General features: G+C 50.5%; 1 protein-coding gene across 3 annotated transcripts in view; it reads left to right on the forward strand.

Annotated features, from left to right (window-relative positions):
* Positions 1-11,317: 11,317 nt before the first annotated feature.
* The window catches only part of Dpp9 (dipeptidyl peptidase 9), a 33,176-nt gene continuing 23,281 nt past the window's right edge, over positions 11,318-21,212 (forward strand). The window contains exons 1-3 of one of the 3 annotated variants that reach the window (XM_021149326.3): positions 11,318-11,488; positions 12,781-12,833; positions 18,432-18,685. In XM_021149326.3, coding sequence (XP_021004985.1) covers positions 18,463-18,685 — 223 coding nt within the window. In that variant the 5' untranslated portion in view covers positions 11,318-11,488; positions 12,781-12,833; positions 18,432-18,462. Of the gene's footprint in view, positions 11,489-11,572; positions 12,561-12,780; positions 12,834-18,431; positions 18,686-21,212 lie in introns of those variants that run through there. The other 2 variants (XM_021149327.3, XM_021149324.3) reach the window with 2 other exon arrangements.

Genomic DNA, 21,212 nt, shown 5'->3' on the forward strand with positions numbered 1-21,212 from the left:
TACAAAATAAATTAAAATCTCCCTCCCTCCCTTCCTTCCTTCCTTTCTTTTTTGAGACAGTGTTTCTCTGTGTAACCCCTCTGTCTTGGAATTTGCTCTGCAGACCACACTGGCCTAGAACTCAGAGATCTGCCTGTCTCTGACTTCTGAATGCTGAGATTAAGAGCATATGCCACCACTTCCCAGTTAAAATGAATTTTTTTTTTTTTTCGAGACAGGGTTTCTCTGTGTAGCCTTGGCTGTCCTGGAATTTTTTTTTTAAAGAATTTTTTTTTTAAGATTTATTGATTGATTATATGTAAGTACACTGTAGCTGTCTTCAGACACTCCAGAAGAGGGAGTCAGATCTCATTACGGATGGTTGTGAGCCACCATGTGGTTGCTGGGATTTGAACTCCGGACCTTCGGAACAACAGTCGGGTGCTCTTACCCACTGAGCCATCTCACCAGCCCTGAATTTTTTTAAAAAGGAAGAAAATGTAAGAGTGTCTCTCCTATTTTCAGTTCTAGTGACATCAAAAGCCTGGACCTATCTGAGGTGTGACTTGTTTTAGATAGAGTGACCTTCCAGTCTAGGGTTCAGACTCTGATCTTGCCTGGACCCAGGTCAGAACATGAAATGCGGAAGCCTGACCTCTGGCCTATAAGATAAGGTGAATGGCAGGAGTTTTCCCGCTTTCCCCATGGACTGGAGCTGGGTGGGCAGGCTTCTACCTCTATGGGAGGGAGAGAAGAGTGAGGAGGTCAGCTCACAGGATCCACCATCCTGCAGAATGACCTAGTCCTGGGCACACATCTCTGTGGCCCCTGTACCCACTCTGGGTCCTGGCGGACCCACCAAGTCCATTCTCCAGCTTGGTCATTGCCTGGAGAGGGATTCAGTGATGGCAATTGCTAGGCCTTGGTGTATCCTGTGTTAATTGCCCCTTCTCGAATATTTCATGTGATGTGTTTCTACTTCCATTAAATTCAACTCTGGAAAATTTTATTCTGAAACTTCAAATTGGGTTGGAGGGAGGGAGAGGGAGAGAGAGTGTGCGCTTTGCAAACAGAGACAGCATCTTTTGGTAACCATGGTGACCAGCTTGGTGACAAGGATGTTCTGTGTGGAGTTTTCCAGCCTGGGGACCATGTGGGTGGTGCATGTGCATCTGTCTCGTGATGGAAAGAGGCAACCTTGGGGTGCACATGTGAGCATCAGACTCCCCCAAAGGGGTAGGGGGCAGGCTTGGTCTTGACACAGCAGAATTCAGAGTTGGGTGGTGAGGTAAGGCGGCTCCCAAGTTGTTAAAGGATGTACTAGTAGGCAGTTCATCCCTTGATGGGTTGTAGTGTGTAGAATTTAAGGATATGTGACCTAGGAGGAGAGGCTTGGTGGCTTCTTGTGTCTCTCCATGTCCCTCTGTCTGTCTGCTTGCTGTCTCAAAAAGCAACAGAGATCTTATGGAAGTCTTCTACCTAGTTGACAGTGCTGGGTTAAGTCCTACCTTGTGGCTCTGAGAATGTTCTAGAATGATTCAAAATTGTGTTCCAAAGAAGGCGAGGTGAGGGGGATAAAGGGTTGACTCTGCTGGTATTGTGACTTCCTGTACAGCTGATCATTAGGTAAATAGGTAAACGAGCCTGCTGTGATGGTGCCCGCCTTTAATCCCAGTGATGCAGCCAGGTGGATCTCTGTGAGTTCCAGGCCAGCCAGGGCAATGCAAAAATAAACAAATTAAATTAAAAATAAAAATTAAAAAAATCTGGTGTCCAGGAAAGTGCACACATACCTCATGCATCACCCTCCTCCCCCAAACAAAAACAAAACCAGAGCAGATGGACATTGTTACTCAGCCTGCCCTGGTGCTGTTGAGATTGTCTCCAAGAGACTATCAAGATGGCTCTGCAGGGAAAGACGCTTGTCCCTAAGTCTGATGACCGGGGTTTCATGGTGAAGGGAGCAAACAGATTCCCATATCATTAACCTCTGGCCTCCCAAGGAGCTCATATGTCCATACATACACACACAAAATAAAATACTTGTTAAGTTTTTAATTGAAAAATGACCGGGTTTGGAGGCGCATGCCTTTAATCCCAGCACTTGGGAGGCAGAGGCAGGCAGATTTCTGAGTTCGAGGCCAGCCTGGTCTACAAAGTGAGTTCCAGTACAGCCAGGGCTACACAGAAAAACCCTGCCTTGAAAAACAAAAACGGGCTGGTGAGATGGCTCAGTGGGTAAGAGCACCCGACTGCTCTTCCCAAGGTCCAGAGTTCAAATCCCAGCAACCACATGGTGGCTCACAACCATCTGAAACGAGATCTGGCGCCCTCTTCTGGAGTGTCTGAAGACAGCTACAGTGTACTTACAACATATAATAAATAAATAAATCTAAAAAATAAAAAACAAAAAAAAAAAAACAAAAAAAAGTTTTAAAAAAATGAAAGACTGTTATGAACAGCAAGGCCTGTGTCCCCAGCCCTTCAGGAAGAGGTGAAGGCCCTATCAAGGCTGGGGGAGGGAGCGAGGAGGAGACCCAGCTAGACAGGTGCAGGAACACCATCAGGCCCCGTGGCCATCGGGTAGCTCTGAAGGGGGCTTCATAGGTAAGGTGAGGACAGTTAATCAGGTGGCAGATGTAGGTAGGGGTGAGGGAAATAGGGGCCAGCTAATCCCCCTGGTTGTCTGAACACCTGCCCCTGCTGTAAGGGGGGCTCTGTAGACTCTAGACTCAGGATTCAGAGAGTGATACCATGGGGGAGTGACAGGAACAAACAGAAAGGCAGACATATGATGGCCAGGAGAGAATTAAGCAATATGGGGGCACAGGAGGTGGAAAGGCTAGACTGGAGAAGGAGACTGAGAGATACAGAGAAATGGGGGGTGGGAGATGGGAGAGAGATGGGGGTAGGAGAGAGATGGGTGTCAAAAGACAGAAACACAGATGAAAAAAAGCACAAAAAGGGAAGAGATGACAGCTGGATAGAGAGGAAGGAGGATAGGGACAGAGGGAGAGACAGAGGGAGACAGAGAGAGAGAGAGAGAGAGAGAGAGAGAGAGAGAGAGAGAGAGAGAGAGGAGAGAAGAGGGTACCATGTAGCCCAGGCTGGCCTCCAGTTTACTATGTAGCCAAGGTCAATCTTGCACTCCTGTTCCTCCTGCCTTGGTCTCCTAACAGCTTGAACAACAAGTGTGCACCCCACATCCAGTTTCAGGGTTCAGGGCTTGGGTGAGGGCCCTACCCACTGGTCAGGAGCCCACACTCTGTATCAGTGGATTCTCCAAGGTCCATCATTCTTTTTTTAAAAAAGATTTATTTATTTATTTATTTATTTATTTATTTATTTATTTATTATAAGTACACTGCAGCTGTCTTCAGACACACCAAAAGAGCATCAGATCCCATTATGGATGGTTGTGAGCCACCATGTGGTTGCTGGGAATTGAACTCAGGATCTCTGGAAGAGCAACCAGCCAGTGCTCTTAATTGCTGAGACATCTCTCCAGCCCCCCCCCCCCATTCTTTTTTGTTCTACACTTTTCTTATTTATTGTGTATGCACAAGTGTGCCAAGATGCACATATTAAGGTCAGAGGACAACTTGCAGGAGTTGTTTTGTCTATCTACCATGTGGGCTCCAGGGTTTGAACCCAGACTTAGTGCAAGCTGCTTTTTCCACTGAGCCACCTTGCCAGCTCCCAAGTGTCTCTCTTTTTTTTTTTTTTTTTTTGGTTTTTCGAGGCAGGGTTTCTCTGTGTAGCCCTGGCTGTCCTGGAACTCACTTTGTAGACCAGGCTGGCCTCGAACTCAGAAATCCGCCTGCCTCTGCCTCCCGAGTGCTGGGATTAAAGGCGTGCGCCACCACGCCCGGCTCCAAGTGTCTCTTGTCATTATCTTAGATTACCACAGCCTCTATCCCCACTCATTACTGGCTCCTCCTCAGTTTCTCAGAGCTGTTAGAATGTCATTTTCTGAGACTGTTGTCCTCAGCAATCCTGGGCAGAGCCAGCCTCCCTCAGCCTCTCTTCCCTGCTTGCCAGCACATCCAGACAAACCTCCACGATTAAGTCACTACTTTGATTTACTTTTTATTTTATTATTTTTTTAAAGATTTATTTATTTATTTATTATATGTAAGTACACTGTAGCTGTCTTCAGACACTCCAGAAGAGGGCGCCAGATCTCTTTACGGATGGTTGTGAGCCACCATGTGGTTGCTGGGATTTGATCTCTGGACCTTCAGAAGAGCAGTCGGGTGCTCTTACCCACTGAGCCATCTCACCAGCCCTACTTTTTATTTTTTATTGGTTTTTCTAGACAGGGTTTCTCTGGGTAGATCTCACTGTCCTGGACCTCACTCTGTAGACCTCGAACTCACAGAGATCTGCTTGCCTCTGCCTCTTGAGTGCTGGGGTTAAAGTGTAAGGGTCTGTTGTTCACCAAAGAATGACACCCCAGACTCAAATAGTATGCAAAAGCAAGCAGTGTTTTATTCTGCAGAAGTCTAGCATGCTGGGGTCTCACATTCTAAGATGGATTGATAGGGTGTGGGGCGATCTTCCATTGCTCTTGTGGTAGTTCCTCTGGACCTCAGCTGCTGGATCTTCTCTCTCCTGGCAGGCTTACCATGGGAGTGGTGTATCCACATCTGGATCCTGTCCACCTTAAGAGCTGCCAGTGTGGCCAGAACCACAGCATGGGGGGCCTTTCTAGCATGGTTCCAGAGTCTTGTAGTTAATGTCTCTTAATCTAGACTCATAAACGATTTCATCCGGATTTGTTCCCAACAATTGATGTTTCAGATACCTTTGATAATTCAGAAATCTTTTCTATATATGTCTTCAAGTTTTTGTTTATGATCTAAGGAAATCCATCCCATAATACTATCTTCCCTTTGCATAAGGAAGCCAGTAGGAAAATGAGCTGAAGGTAAAATAATCAGAATACAATCAAGGTTAGGATCAACTCTGTCCACATGTGCCCCTTTGCAGTCTTTGTTCTATAACTGTTAGACACCTTGGCCTGTTTAACTTGAAATCTCCCAGTAATGTTTGAAACAAATTACTTAACTCATCAGTACTTAGTCCAATTTGTAGTCCACTGCCACTTAATACCTCCCATTAATTTTTGAAAATTGTTAAGAGTTTGCAATTAGTCCCTGTGGATCTGAGCCTTTTGTGGTCAAATTGCTTGTCAATTAATTTTAGAACCCAAATAACTAAGTGAATCTTCACTTTGTATTTTTTCTGGAGCAAACTGTAAACCCCAGCATAGCAGAATTTTTTGTGTTACCTTAAGCATAGTCTCTAAAACATCTTTGTCAGAATCAGCCAACAGAATGTCATTCATATAATGATAAATGATAGATTGAGGGAATTGCTTACATATTATTTATAATGGCTGTTGTGCAAAATTCTGACATAAAGTTGAACTATTTAACATTCCCTGTAGAAGTGCCTTCCAGTGGTATCTCTTTGGTGGATGACTATTCAAAGTAGGTATTGAGAAAGCAAACCTGGCCAGGCGTGGTGGCGCACGCCTTTAATCCCAGCACTCGGGAGGCAGAGGCACGTGGATTTCTGAGTTCGAGGCCAGCCTGGTCTACAAAGTGAGTTCCAGGACAGCCAGAGCTATACAGAGAAACCCTGTCTCGACCCCCCCCCCCCCACAAAAAAAAAAAAAAAAGAGAAAGCAAACCTTTTCCTATCTTTCTCATGCAAGGGTATTGAGAAAAAAAAAACAATCTTTCAAGTCAATTATTATTATAAGTCATGATTTTGGTAACGAAGATGGCAAAGAAAGGCTGTAAAGGGCCCATTGGTTGAATTACCTTGTTAACTGCTTTAAAATCCATTACTTCCTTCATTTACCTGACTTCTTTTTGCTTGCCAAGCATTTCAACCTCGAGTCGCAAATTCTCTCCATGTAGAGCCAACTCTGCAATCTTTACTATCGGAAGAGAATTGGGTGAACCTTCTGAGTTTTCAGCTTTCCCTCTAAACGTTTTCAGAGTAGTATATGTGAACACTACAAAGCAAAACCAGAAAACCTCCAGGAACACAGTAGGAGATTACCCAGAGGCAGTATCTGCCATTTTGCCAATTTCCTTAAGCAACATTGCTAAACTCTCATAATCTGTCATTTCCTTTACCACATTAGAAGCAAAATTACCCATTATGCCTAAGCCACATTGAGTGCCACCTGTAGGCATACAGTTTTTGCAACCTACTTTTAAAAAAGGCTCAACCTGTCCTCTAGCCCGCCACCCAGCAGAGGAGGTGGAAGAGAAAAACTAAATACCACACAGGAGCTGCAGACCAGTCCTCTAGACAGGCAAACACTAGGCAGGACCCGGCAGCTACAGTCCAGTCCTTTCAGCAAGCAGACACCAGGCAGCTGTAGTTCAATCCTGAAGAAACTGCCAGGCTCTCCAACCAGCCTGAGGTGAGGCTGCAGAAGTGGCGAGCTGCAGCAGGAACCGCAAGAGCAGTTATTGGGTGAGTTTCTCTCAATGTTGGAATGATCACAAGTTGAACTCAACAATGCTATGTACGGCGATCCAATACATTTGTGTCTTTAGCAAAGAGTAGTGAGGTAGAGCAAACCCGACCAAAGCTCAGTGCTCCTCGCCCACGGTCTGTGGGGTCATATTTATACTCCTTCATCAAGAGTCTTTTCACAGCCGGGCATGGTGGCACACACTTTTAATACCAGCACTCGGGAGGCAGAGGCAAGCGGATTTCTGAGTTCGAGGCCAGCCTGGTCTACAAAATGAGTTCCAGGACAGCCAGGGCTACACAGAGAAACCCTGTCTCGAAAAACCAAAAAAAAAAAAAAAAAAGTCTTTTCACGTGACTGCTATATCCAAACATCCTTTTACCTGTGTCTGCTTTAGGAAAACAATCTTTCATGTATTTGTTTTAGCAAGACAGCCTTTCACCTGTGTGCCCTAGAAGAACATTTGGTATAACTTACTTTCCAAAGAACTAGAAATTTCCACTTCAATGTACCCCAGATAGGTGACCTCAAGTTGACAAAGCTGGGCCTTTTTAGTAGACACTCTGTAGCCAAGATGACTCAGCTCCTACAGCAGGTCTCATGTGGCCGCCTGGCATGTCTCCAAGTTGGGGGCCTGGAATACCTACTGGAGCACTGCTATTTGGGGCGGGCTCACCAGTACTCACCAAGTACTGATTGGCAAAGAAGCAGAATTCCTGCTTCTCAGAGCCAGCTAATGTGAGGGGGTGATCCCTGTTCTGGCTCCTCTGGGCATTGGATATTGCCTGATTTGGGCTGGGGTACGCCCAGCTTTTTTTTTTTTTTTTAAGATTTATTTATTTATTATATGTAAGTACACTGTAGCTGTCTTCAGACACACCAGAAGAGGGCGCCAGATCTCGTTACAGATGGTTGTGAGACTCCATGAGGTTGCTGGGATTTGAACTCAAGACCTTCGGTTAACCGCTGAGCCATCTCTCCAGCCCCTACCCCCAGCTTTTAACTGAACTAAAACTGGGGCCCAATGTCAGGCAGGTCCCATTGGATTTTTTTTCTGCCCAGACATTGGGGAGTTCTGCTTGGAGATGGGGCTGGCCGAGGGAACGGTTTGTGTTCCTTCTCTAGAGTCAAGGTCAGAGCACAGACAGGGCTGTTCATACCCAGCACCTCCCATTTTGGTGAGGTCTCTCTTCCCAGCAGGGGTCATGGCACTTAGGAATAACCATAAATGGGTGAGTTACCCATCCTACTCCCAAGTCCACCTCTCTTCGGTAGTCCAGTGGCCCTTGCACCCATGTTTTTGATTTGACAGTGGCCCCAGCAGTTGTTTCATAACAGAATTCCACGATAGAGAGACAACCAAGTGAGCTCGTGGGCCTGATTTAAAGCACATTAGGGGATTCTGGGGCAGGTGACCTTTATTTTGCTCCATCTCTAGGGACATTCCTTTACGGGGGCATTGGGGCTGGAAACTGTTGCTGACCCATTGTCCTTGCTTCAGGCCAGGTGGCACAGCAGCTTCTGACTAGCTGCCTGAAGCCTGGGTTTTTTGGTTTTTGTTTTGTTTTTTTTTCTAGTAACTGACTTGTCTGAGCTTGCCTGGGCTTGCCCAGTTCTTCGGCCTAGTCTCCTGGACTGCCAGTTTGAAGGCCATCATGGAGTCAGCCTGTCTCCAGCCACCATTGCCTGGCTTGATTTACTTTTTATTACTTATGTGTGAGTGGGGGTCAGAAGTCAAACTCAGGGCTGGTGAGATGGCTCAGCGGGTATCTGAAGAGCAGAGGCACCATCCTTTTTGGGCCACACAGGGTTCTCCCAGGGTGTCCCCTACCCTGGCTCCTTGTGTCTCTTTCTGGGATTTGATTCTTGTTTTTGTTTGTTTGTTTGTTTGAGACAGGGTCTCTCTGTGTGGCTGTCCAGTGTAGGCCAGGCTGCCTCGAACTCACAGAGATCCTCCTGCCTCTGCCTCAAGAATGCTGGGATTAAAGGTGCCTGGCCCACTCCACCTGGCTTTATTTATTTATTTAAAGATTTCTTTTTTTTTTTGGTTTTTCTTTTTTTTTTTTTTTTTGGTTTTTCGAGACAGGGTTTCTCTGTGTAGTCGTGGCTGTCCTGGAACTCACTCTGTAGCCCAGGCTGGCCTTGAACTCAGAAATCCGCCTGCCTCTGCCTCCCGAGTGCTGGGATTAAAGGCGTGCGCCACCACGCCCGGCTAAAGATTTCTTTGAGCTGGGTGTGGTGGCGTACGCCTTTAATCCCAGCACTCGGGAGGCAGAGGCAGGCGGATTTCTGAGTTTGAGGCCAGCCTGGTCTGCAAAGTGAGTTCCAGGACAGCCAGGGCTATTCAGAGAAACCCTGTCTCGAAAAACCAAATAAATAAATAAATATTTGTTTATTTATTTTATGTATATGAGTACACTGTAGCTGTCTTCAGACACACCAGAAGAGGGCTCAGGGTGAACACTGCTGTGTGGGTTTGGCTGTAGAACATTCCTGCAAAGCCTATGGCTCCAGCATTGGCAAGAGCCAAGTCTCTGCTGGGAGTCTTTGAAGGAGGAGGCTGAGCTCTAGAACCTTCCCTTCCATCACCTACTTTCTCCGCTGGACGTTAGGGGAAGGTTCGCTTTGCACATGGGATCTAGCCCTGTTCTCCAGCTGGACACACTCCGTGGGAGGAAGCCTCAGGGACAGAAGAAGGCAGGGAGGAGGGCTCGAGAGATGGGGCGGGACTCCCCTAAGGCTGGACCCACCCCTCTCCCCACCTACCTGGACCAGAGCCAGGGAGGGGCTAATGGGACAGTGAGAGATTGAAATTTTAAGAATATGTAAAGACTGTGGGATGTTTAAAGTTATTTAGACCTTGGGGATGAATAAGAATGTAAGGGTTGAGGCTTACTAGTGATGTGTCTGTGTGTCAAGTTGACAAGGGGTCAATTGTACTGGCTAATTTTGTGTCAACTTGACACAGCTGGTGTTATCACAGAGAAAGGAGCTTCAATTGAGGAAGTGCCTCCATGAGATCCAGCTGTAAGGCTTTTTCTCAATTTCTCAAGGGGGAGGGCCCCTTGTGGGTGGTACCATCTCTGGGCTGGTAGTCTTGAGTTCTATAAGCAAGCAAGCTGAGCAAGCCAGTGGAAACAAGCCAGGATGGAACATCCCTCCATGGCTTCTGCACCAGCTCCTGCTTCCTGGCCTGCTTGAGTTCCAGGCCTGACTTCCTTTGGTGATGAACAGCAATGTGGAAAGTGTAAACTGAATAAACCCTTTCCTCCCCAACTTGCTTCTTGCTCATGATGTTTGTACAGGAATAGAAACCCTAAGACACACTCCTTCTGTCTTTAGTAGTACATGCTCATGTCAAAGGTCAACTTCTGATTCTCCACCTGAGTGCTGGAGCTGACCCTTGACCCCAGAGGACCTCCTCCCCCCTCCCCCATCACATAAGTTCGTCTTCAAGTTCAAGCTGATGCTGGGGCTTAGGCTCAGTCCCAATCCCCAGCTTCTCCTTAACCAGGCATGGTGGTGCACAGTCACTCCAGCCCTGGGGAGGTGAAGGCAGGAGTTCAAGATAAACTTTAGCTCCATGAGACCCTTCCCCAAAATGGGTGTGAAAAGAAAAGGGTCAGGAGAGAGGAGAGGGTGGCTGGAACTGGGGAAGACCAGGAGAGCCGCCAGGCCCTCAGCCACGTCCTGTAATTGTGTAACAAATGGTGTCTCCAGGGAGGGTTCCTGGAAAGGGAACAGGATTGCAACATCATGTTCAAAATGTAGCTCTCAGGATTTCCGGTCAAAAAGTTAACTAGCTAGGAAGCTAAGTGGGGACACTTCAACAACAATGGAGGATGCTTACTAAATGTCACTCACCAAACAATGGCTGCCCTTCTGCAGGAACCCTGTTAGGATAACTTTTGGGGAGTGTGTCTTTATTTACAAAAGCTCTTTAGAGGCTTGAGAGAGGTGGCTCTGCAAGGAGGGGAGTCCAGTTCCTAGCACTCATGTGGCCTTAACTCCAGCTGCAAGAAACCCATTGTGGGTCTGGAGATATGGCTCAGTGGTTAAGAGCACTGACTGATCTTCTGAAGGTCCTGAGATCAAATCCCAGCAACCACATGGTGGCTCACAACCATCCGTAATGACGCCCTCCCATCTGAAGACAGCTACAGTGTACTTAGATATAATAATAAATAAATCTTAAAAAAAAAAAAGGAAAGAAACCCATTGTCCTCTTCTGTCACACTCGCGTGGCTCAGACACACTCAAACATGCACGGATAAGAAATAAAACAGGAGCCGGGCATGGTGGCACACACCTTTAATGCAGAGGCAGGTGGCAGAGGCAGGCGGATTTCTGAGTTCGAGGCCAGCCTGGTCTACAGAGTGAGTTCCAGGACAGCCTGGGCTATACAGAGAAACCTTGTCTCGAAAAACAAAAACAAAAAAAAAAAAGTAAAACATGGTGTGGGCGAGATCTAGACAGAGCAGGCAGATCTTAGAATTCAAAGCTAGCCTGATTAAGTGGAGAGTTTCCGAGCGCTGGGATGATCAGCGTAAGCAATCGGGGACTAGAACCCGAGGCCGCCTTTTGGAAGGCAGCTTTCCTAACCACTATTCCACCAATATCTCAGCTTTCTTAGATTATTTTTAATAGGTCACTGCAGGGTCGAGCAGGCCAGCAGAACTGGAGCAGGGGTGTCCATCCCACAGTCCTCTCCCAGACAGCTCGGGGCCACCCGCCTTGCCTTCAGCCCTAAGACGCTCCTGAGCACTGTCCCCTAGAGTTTCATGGACGTTGGTTCTGCCCTGACGTTACCCAATCAAAAGCCTCTGCTTCTGCAGCTCAACTTCCGGGTCAAAGGAGGCGCAGCTGGCGGGTCCCCCCGGTGTCCGCCGCCTTCGCTGTCCCCCCGCGCCCGCCACTTCCGGGCCCTCGTCTTGGGCATGGAGCGTCGCGTGTGAGGCGCCGCCGGCCCCGGGGACGCCCTGCCCAGCTTGTCCTCCGCGCCGCGCTCGGGTGAGCAGCGTCCGGCCCCGGCTCGCCGCCTCCCGCCCCGGCCGGCGCCGTCCGTCCGCCTCGGCGCCGCGCGCCCTGTCCTCGTCGTCCCCGCCGCTCTGGTCGCCGCGCTTCGCCGGTTCCGGGCCGCGCCCAAGAGCTGCTGCCGCACCGCTGCGGAGACGCAGCCGCCAGCTTCATCGCAGAGCGCGGCTCAGCCCGGCGTCCGCGCAGCCTCCGCCAGCCTCTGCCAGCCTCGTCTCTGCCAAACCCTCCCTCCCGGCCTCATCCTTCCCAACCCGATCCCCTCAAGCCTCATCCTCTTCCATCTTGATCTTCTAAAGCCGGATCCCCGCAAGCCTGATTCCCCTCCCAGCTTGATCCCTCAAGCCTGATCCCCAAAACTTGATCCGTCCAACTTGTTCCCTCAAGGCCTGATAGTCCAGGTTGACCCTCCTCTCAAACCTGAAATCCTAAAGCTTCATACCCCAAAGCTTGAAACCCGCAGCATGAACCTCTCCAAATGACCCTACCAGCCTGACTCTTCCAAGACTGGTCACTCCCCAAGCCTGATCCTTCACTCAGCCCTTATCCTTTGCCTCAGTTTCCACATTGTCGCATGCCAAGCTTGATAGCCTCCCAGACTAAAATCATATCCTCTGTCTCATCCCTTTCCTCCCCGGATTAGCTTGAACCCCCTCAGTCCCTAACCTCAGCTCCCGGCATTCATTCCCTGCATCTTGAGCCCCACCCTTAGGGTCTCGGCCTTAGGCCCATCCATCCCCTCCCCATCCACGCTTTTGCCCAGCCTTTGACCCCAGCGGCCTTTTTGCTGCCTGTTACCCAGGCTCCCTCGGGAGCCCCCAGGGCAATCACCAACCTGCTTTCGAAGAGTTGGGACTGGTGCCCAGGAGGTGTGGACCACAGTCGCCAGTTCCCTGCTGGGTCCCAGGGAGACCGCACACTGAGGGACACGTCTCTTCCAAGTACAACTCAGGGCATGTTGGCAGCCCCGAGGGGCTGGGAGGCTCAGTTAGAGTCGAACCAGGTAGATAGGGTTAGGCACAGGCGGAGACTCCCGCCCGCATGGAAAGTGAGTGAGAAGAAGCCACACACATCACCGGCCCCTCCATCTTCACCAGCCCCTTCATCCTCACTGGTTCCCCAGTCCCCACCAACCACTCCATCCTTGCCAGCCCCTCATCTTCCGCCAACCCCTCCATCCTTGCCAGACCCCATTTTCACCAACCCCTCCATTCTTGCCAGCCCTTCCCATCTGCCCACCTTAACAACGCCACATTTGTTCTTCTAAGGTCCGTGCCCCTCGCCTGCAGCTGCCATGGAAGCTCCTTGGACCCTTTAGAAGGTGAGTTGTGCTGGGGTTGGGCAGCAAGGCAGGCTCTGTGGTGGGCTGGGGCTTGCTGTGGAATGCAGAGTTTGACAGTGGCTTTGGGGCCAGAGACCCCTGGTCTTGGTCCCTGCTGCAGTACTTTGCCCTCTCCAGGGGGACAAAGGAAGAGTGGCTAGTAAGCTGGGTTTGAGGGAGGCTTAGCCAACCTCCCTAGCTCATCTGATACAGTACCCAGTATGTGGGCCTAAGTCTTTATGGTAGTTTTTGCCTCAGAAAGACCATTGGGTGTGATTTTAAAATGGCTCATTCATCTGACAGCTGTCATTATGATAATCTGCGTGTGCACTTCCGAATCCTCACTTAGCCCCAGGCATAGATATTGTAGTCTGGGTTTATAGCTTTGGGAGTCACACAGCACAGATATGACTAAGCTGGGGTTGGACCCTTCTCCCTGACATGGGAAGTCCTGCTTTTCAGCACTGGACAGAGAACACTGGCCACTCTTCCACTTTGTGTTCAGGTGGCATCAAACATCCGTCAGACTCTTCTGAGAAGGCGACTGGGTAACCAGGACGGCATAATGGCTTGTGCCTTTAGACACTGACAGAATGCTGCCTGGAAAGGAGCTGTCATCCCTTGCGGGCACTGGGATGGGTTGTTCTCTATGAGGCATCCTGGGCCCTGCAAGGTACCTGAACACTGTCCCAGTGGCCAAGCTCTGGTCAGGACAGCCATACATGTCCCTAGACATTTCCTGGGCTCCCCATTTAACAGAGTCACCTGCCTTGAGACCATAGTGTTGTCCAAGTAACTTTTCCTAGCTTTTCTTAGGCAGCTGTTACTCAGAGTCAGCAGCTGATAGGAGACAAGGATTGAGGCTTACATTCTGTTTCCACCGTGCCCTGGGCTGGAAGTGGGGAGTCTTGTCTTAGGGGAGCGGGAGCAACAGCCCCATACACAGAAGATGTTGAGACAAACAGGAAAAGGTGTTTGGGTTTGGTTTGGGGTGAAGGTCTAAAGTGTAGGTGGTGGGGGCCTTGGGTACTGAGGTACCCTGGAGACAGGAGAGTGCTCTGGGACCTCTAAATCCCAGAAACCCACCCCACAAAAGATACAGGTTGCTGTTGCTTGGGACCCAGTGAGACTCTTAGCACAGGGTGTCCCTGATCCCCAGTGCCCATCTGGAGGCAGAGGCGAACTGCTGGCATGGCAGACCCACACTGGTGCCCAGAGCCAGTCAGTGGGTCAGTGTTAAAAAGGTCAAGTTGTGTCTGGATGAGGAGGATGGAGGAGAAAGTGAGGGAGGCCAATGTGGAATACAGGTGGAGAAACCCCCTGCATCTGCTCTTCTTCTCCCCTGCTGATTCTTGAGGAGGCAGCAGGGATGGACCCTGGACCAGGAAATTCTGGGTTGTGAATCCTATCATGTCAGGATGCTGCACAGTGTCTCCAGACTCCACTCTTCCTCCATCTCTTCCTCCTTCACTTTTCCTCTTCTATCTCCTCCATCTCTTCCTTCATCTCCTACCCATCTCCTCCTCCATCTCCTTCTCCATTTCCTCCTCCATCTCCTCTTCCATCTCCCCCTCCATCTCCTCCTCCATCTTCTCCTCCATCCCTCTATCTCCTCTTCCATCCTCTTCCATCTCCTCATTCTCCTTTTCTCCATTTTTCCTGTCTTCCTTCTCCTCTGTCTCTTTCTTGTCTCCTCCCTTCTCCTTCTTGCTAACAGTAGCTCTCATTGTAACTCCTGCCGATCACAGGTGTCCCCAGACATCATGTGTGAGAATCCTGGCTCATGGAGTGTTTAACTGTGGAATCCTAAAAGTGTGCTTTGTTTCCTGGGTGACAGGGAACAAGCCATCTAGCCTTTCTGCGTTCATTTTCTAGTCTCCACCATGAATATGACCTCAGAAGTGGCCCCAGATCACAACACACATCAAGTGTGTGCAGCAGAGACCCGGCCCATGCTCTGTGTGGCCCAACAAGGATTGCAGAGGCCCAAGTGTCCTCCGCCCAGGGGCTGCTCCTAGCCCCACTTTCTAATGATGTAGCAGGAGGGAGGGAAGGGGTGTCTAGGGCTGGTGCTTCCGAGATTCAAGGTCTGGGCACAGTGGTCATCTGTGGTCCCTGCACCATGGTCTCTGAGTCTTATGATGTCCTTTGTGAGGCCTAGTCTTGATTCCCAAAGTGCTGGGTGTCAGCTGGGACAGCTTAGGTAGGACACAGGTCCTATGTCTCTGGCCTTCCTTTTCTCACCTTGTACCATGGGCCATCTGCAAGTCACCCCTTCCATGTTGTTGTGTCTTTTCACCTGAAGTCCCAGTGTCTTCTGTATCCCTGCCTTTTCTCCTTGCATGGGCTCCCTCTGGGGTCTAAGGCAGAAAGTCGGGAGGGAATGTAGGGGTTGTTGGCTTCCTACCCCTGGGGAACAAGGCATCAGAAGTTCAGCAGCTTTGATCACAGCCCCAAGAGTTTTCAATCTTATTCCCTGGTGGCTTTTCAGGTTGCAAAGGTGACATGCTAATGGGTAGAAAGGAAGCAAGGAGACGTAGGTGGCTGGTTAAGTGGCTTGCCACCAACTTTGTCCCTAGCTGTGTAAACTCTTGAGAACTGCTGGACAGGTCGGTGCAGGTCGCCTTGCTGTCACCTGTTTAGTCTCCAGGCCCTTTCTGGGTCCCCATTTTGCATCAGGATAGCAGAGAGGCAAGTGGCTCAGTCTGGCAATAGTCTCAGGCCCTGCTGGAGCTCACACCAAAAGGTTCTAGAACATATCCAAAAGCTCCCGATGTCTCATTTTATTTCTAGTCCCCTGTAGCAGATCTTTGCAGCCTCTGCAGTGACTTTAGGCAAGAGGCCCTCCTAGGCCCTTTTCTGTGCAGGCCTAATGGGATTCTAACACCTGAAAGGGATCACAATTTGTTTCTTACTGTGAGCAAGGCTTGAACTGGGAGGTACTTGAGTCAGTCAATGGCATTCCCTTAGCACAGATTTCTGACTTGCTGCTGGCAGCTCCTTCCTGTCACTGTCCTTGGCTTCTGACTACCCAGAGGATGAGTTGTAGCTCTGGGAATCCTGGTCCCCTCTGGGGTGTTTGAGTCAGGGGCCCTGGGGACATATGTGGTTTCTGATCTGAATTCTTATGAGCAACTGATATGGCAGTGCCCTGTGGGAGGGGAAGGGGGGCATGGTTCCTTGTGTTTCCCTGCCATGGCGGTGCCCTGTGGGAGAGGGAGAAGACTGAGCCAGTTGAGTTTAGCTTGCTGCTGGGTGGCTCCTTTCCACCCTGCCCAAGGTTTCTGCTATACTCACCTTTCAGGGGCATCCCATGCTGTGGCTGATTACAGTATGGCAGAAGAGGTTGGAAACGGGAGCTCCTGTCTCCTGTCTCTGCCCTCAGCCTCGGTTTCCCCACCTGTACAACAGGTTCCTATAAGTCAGAGCAAAGTGATGTTGACAAGCCTGGTTCTCACAGGCTGATATTTTTGCTGCTGCTGCTGCTGCTTCTTCTGCTTCTGCTTCTTCTTCTTCTTTTTTTTTTTTTGTTTTTTGTTTTTTTCGATTTTCGAGACAGGGTTTCTCTGTGTAGCCCTGGCTGTCCTGGAACTCACTTTGTAGTCCAGGCTGGCCTCGAACTCAGAAATCCGCCTGCCTCTGCCTCCCGAGTGCTGGGATTAAAGGCGTGTGCCACCACGCCCGGCTTCTTCTTCTTCTTTAATCAGATATTTTCTTCATTTACATTTCAAATGCTATCCCGATACCCTCCCCCCGCCCTGCTCCCCTACCCACCCAGACATCTTTGCTTCTTTCCTGCAATTTTTAAAGCAGCCTGGGGCCTCACTCTTGTCTGAGTGCACATGTGGGTTTGCATGGCCCGAAGAAACCCTGCAGGTCATTTTGTGGAGTCATGTCTCTCTTTCTGCTTTTAAGTGGTCCTGAGGTGGAAGTCAGGTCACAAATGCTATTGTCTCCTGCATACTTTTCCTGGTCTGGTTCTGAGACAGTGGCACCCTAAGACTTGGGGGTAGAAGTTGCCTTTGCCCTCCTTTGGCCTCCTGGGCACTGGGGTCACAGACATGTGCCATACCACCATGCCATGGGTCTTTTTGTGCGCTTGAATTAGGGTCTCACTGTGCAGCCCAGGCTATCGTGGGACTCAGAGATCTGTTTTCCTCTGCTGAGGTTAGAGGTGTAGCCAGCCCAGCTATTGTGGTCTTCTGTTGAGGAATTTGAAGACAGCTGTGAAGTCTGACTGACTGTGCCTGGGGCGCCCCACCCCCCACCCCCATGGTCCTGCTGCTTGTGTGGTACCACCTTCAGTTCTCACTTCCTGCCACTGCTGAGGCCAGGGAGGCACAGTTGCAGGGACTCCCGGAGCCTGTAGCAGGATCAGCCCCCAGCCACTGTGGCACTACCAGAACTGGGTCACTGGCTAACAGTGTTTAGATTTCTTTAAAGCAAATATTTGCCTGGTTGGTCTAGCTCTGCTCAGATGGAGCTGAGCCCAGTGGCAGCGAGAGGGAAAGGCTTCTGGCTGAGGCTGTTCCCAGCCATGGACAGGAGGGGCAGGAAGGTGGCCTGTAGGACACACTCACCTGGATGATGTCTGTGTGAAGGTCTCCCGTGTCTCCCGAGTGCAGTGACATGACTAGCTTTTCATCTGGAAGCCTCAAGAGTTTGTCTATTGTTAGTGATGCTGATGGGGGTACTGGGTTGCACATCTGAGGAGTGAGACAGAAGTGGAGGGATGGGACAGTAACCATGGTGAAAGTGCTTGATGGACAGGGACTGCCAGGCGGGTAGGGAGACGATTGCGCCATCTCAGAACGGATGGCCAGAAGGCTTCCTAAGGTCCTATTTAATACTTACCTGAGATTGGTTTAGAAGTTAGTCAACCTAAGATGACAAAGCCCAGCCCAGAAAGGATGACATGTACCCTGGGACAAGTGCAAAAGGAGTCTGGCCTGTCTGAGGGTCTGAGTAAGGGCTGGTTTCTCTAGGGCACAGTTATGAAGAGGGAGGTCTTAAGTGTCTGTACAGGAGGGGTCAAACAGCCATAATACACAGTGGATTTTTGTTGTATACTTTTTTTTTTTTTGTAAGTAAGTACACTGTAGCTGTCTCCAGATACTCCAGAAGAGGGCATCAGATTTCGTTACGGATGGTTGTGAGCCACCATGTGGTTGCTGGGATTTGAACTCGGGACCTTCGGAAAAGCAGTCGGTGCTCTTAACCACTGAGCCATCTCGCCAGCCCTATTGTATACTTCTTACAGCCCTGAGTTATTAGTCTAGCATCTGCCTCTGAGCCTTGCCTCAGCCCCTCACTGGGGCGTTCTAGGTGATGGCTCCACCCTTTGCCACACCCAACCAAAGGATGGAAGATCTGGAAGGGTTTCAGATGAATGAGTGGCGTGGATGCAGGTGGGATCTGGCTTAACTCAGCAGAGCCTTGACTCTCAGGAGAATAGTGTAAACAAGTTGCAATAACTTGAGAGAGACTTTGGGGTGACAGTGTTGCTGCCCAGGATGACTGATCTGGAAGCATCCACGGTGAGGATAGATTGTCAGGAAGACGCCCTCTCACATGCTGCACCATTGTCTCCCTTCACAGCTTCTCACCGCCGTCACAGGAGCCCCAGAGGATGTGCAGCGGGGTCTCCCCAGTTGAGCAGGTGGCTGCAGGGGACATGGATGACACGGCAGCACGCTTCTGTGTGCAGAAGCACTCGTGGGATGGGCTGCGTAGCATTATCCACGGCAGTCGCAAGTCCTCGGGCCTCATCGTCAGCAAGGCCCCCCACGACTTCCAGTTTGTGCAGAAGCCTGACGAGTCTGGCCCCCACTCTCACCGTCTCTATTACCTCGGTAAGCTGCCCCTACCCCTTCTCTGGTGGGCCCGGGGTACCAAAAGGTCTCAGAAGCAACCAGCCTGGGGGGCAGCCAATGTTAGTCCACCTCCTCCAAGGTCAGCCACACAGGTGACAATTCAGGGCTGGCCAGGTGTCTCTGAGTCTAGAAACTGTTCCCAGCTGGGCTACTTCCCAGGCACCTGGTCCTGGCTGGGCAGGGCTTCCTGGGGAAGCAGGAAAGGATACAGTTTTCCTGTGGGAGGGGCACATGCTGTTCTAGTAGGAGCTCTGTGTGGTGATGTGTTATGACAGCTCCTGAGGCTCAAAGACCGGCACCCTGTCTGTGTAGCCTTGCCAGGGGCCAGCAGCAGGACATGGCTTGTCATCCCGCTGCAGGACCTGGATGTGCCTGGTCTCTGTGCAGCTATTGACAGTGTTCCCACTGGGCCACCAGACCCTTGGGTATGAGTCTCCGTTCAGGCGTCCATAGCTTCTGCAGACAGGCCCGCACCTGGCCCCAGCACGTAGATAGGAAGTGTGCTCAGTGTCCAGACACTGCCCTGCTAGGCCTAAAGGGCTACGAGAGCTAGAAGAAAGAACCCTCTGGAAATCAGTTAGGCTTGTTTGCCGAGAGTGTGATCCTGGCTGCTGTCTAGAGGTACCGTCCCTTGCACTATGGACTCGGCTGGGTCTCTTGTGGGTAGCTAGGGTTCCTGGAGGTTGCTGTCACCTACAGTTGAGAAACACTCTTTAGCACATGATTCTGGTCATCCTCCAAGCCAGTTTTGTTGCTATTGGTCAAGTGGCATCAGTCTCCGAGACCATGTCTGTGCGTGTCCAGGCAGTGAGCATTTGAATACGTGAATAAATGGACATTGTCAACTGCCCACTGGCGGCTATACATGGATGACAGGAACCACGATGGACACTGAGTGGCTGTCCTCCTCCCACTGTCCCCGTACTTCTTCTTCAGAGCTGTCCCAGGAGGAAGTCACATGGGCTTTTGCAAAGCACCAAACTGCAAATGCAGAGTGGTTGAGAACAGTCTGCTGAGCAACTTTGTGACAGCTGTGAGCCCGAGCAGCCATGGGGCATGGTCATGCTCCCATAGAGGAAAGCAGGACCACTCACTTCTGAGTCTCTTCACCATAGCTGGGCCAGGAGGACAGGAAGGCCTCAGGTCAGACAATAGGCAGGCCTTCCCCCCCACTGAGGTCCCGGGTCCCTACCTCTCAGTGGCGGCCCTGCCCACTTGTTTTGTGTTCTGTCTTTGCCTTTGGTGAATTCACCGCAGCCTACACCTGCTGATGTAGGGAAGCTGGCGAGCAGGCTGTGTTCTTTCTTCCTTGGGCTTCAGGCAGGACCTTCCTGCCTCTTCCAGCTTGTAAAGTGTGCAGCATCTGCTATTGCCACATCTCTCCCATCTCTGCCTTCCTGAATACAGCTTACTTCTCTGTCTGAGATCTCCCTTCGCCTCGGTCTACTGAGGATACTAATGGCTTCAGATCTTCTGCCCTGCTTGAAAGCCTTACTACATCCAGAGCTGCAGAGCTCTGTCTCAACAAATACAGTGACTTTTGAATTCAGGCCTCAGGACACAACTGATTCTCTCTGGGGACCTCTCAGCCTCCCAGTTTCATGGGAAAGGACAGAACCCTCTGGGCTCTCAGTCACGAACCCATCTGGTATGACCCGGGGATAGTTTAAGGAACCAGGACACAAAGCCACTATCCTCAAGGTGATGCGCCTGCGACCCATCCCTCTGGTTCCGGACCCACCTCTGGCAGAGTCAGTGCTGGCACCTTGGGTCTCCTGCCTTCCCACCAGCAGGGAAACTGATCCTCTGACTCCAGATTCCTGGGAGAAGAGATCTGATTGGCTCGGCCTGCTGGTCATTCACATGTGGCCGTTTGCATCTGGGCAGGGATGCTCTCTCCTTAGGGGTCAGTGCAGGGTGTTGGGAGTCTTTAAGGGGGTGTAGGGCCACAGAGGAATATGTAGTGAAGACAGATCCTGAACACGTGCAGGGAGCCCAGAACTTTGTGGCAATGGCCAGTTCTTTCCCACCAACCCCATCATCTCGCTAGGCAGGCCGGTCTGGTCTCAGATCACCTCCTGGACCCTCTGAGGCTTCATCACATGTCTTGCTGCTGTCACTGTCACTGAGGCTTAGGTGGCTGAATCCCTGGTTGAGGATCTCCTATTGCTCTTAGAGTATGACCTGACCCTGCCTCTCCCAAAGTCCTCTGTGAAGGATGGGCTGGATCTCCAAGGGACTTGCCGGCCCTTCCTGTTAGCCCATTCTGTGGCCTGTAGCACCTTCTGTCAGGATAGGGAGGCTTTGGGGCCTGGAGAGGCCCGGACTCTTGACTCCTGTCTTAGGCCACAATCCAAGGTGACTGAGTGTGGGTGTGGACCCAGGGCACCTACCATGCTGGGGTCTGGGCAGGGTGACCAGTCAGAGTGTGCAGTGTGTGTGAGGACAGAGCCTTTTGGTAGGTCAGGCAGCAGAGGCAGAGTAAGGGCTATTCGCGTTCAGCTCC

The sequence above is a fragment of the Mus caroli genome, unplaced genomic scaffold, assembly GCF_978045245.1.
Source record: "Mus caroli unplaced genomic scaffold, Mus_caroli_1 scaffold_18, whole genome shotgun sequence".
Classification (NCBI taxonomy): domain Eukaryota; kingdom Metazoa; phylum Chordata; class Mammalia; order Rodentia; family Muridae; genus Mus; species Mus caroli.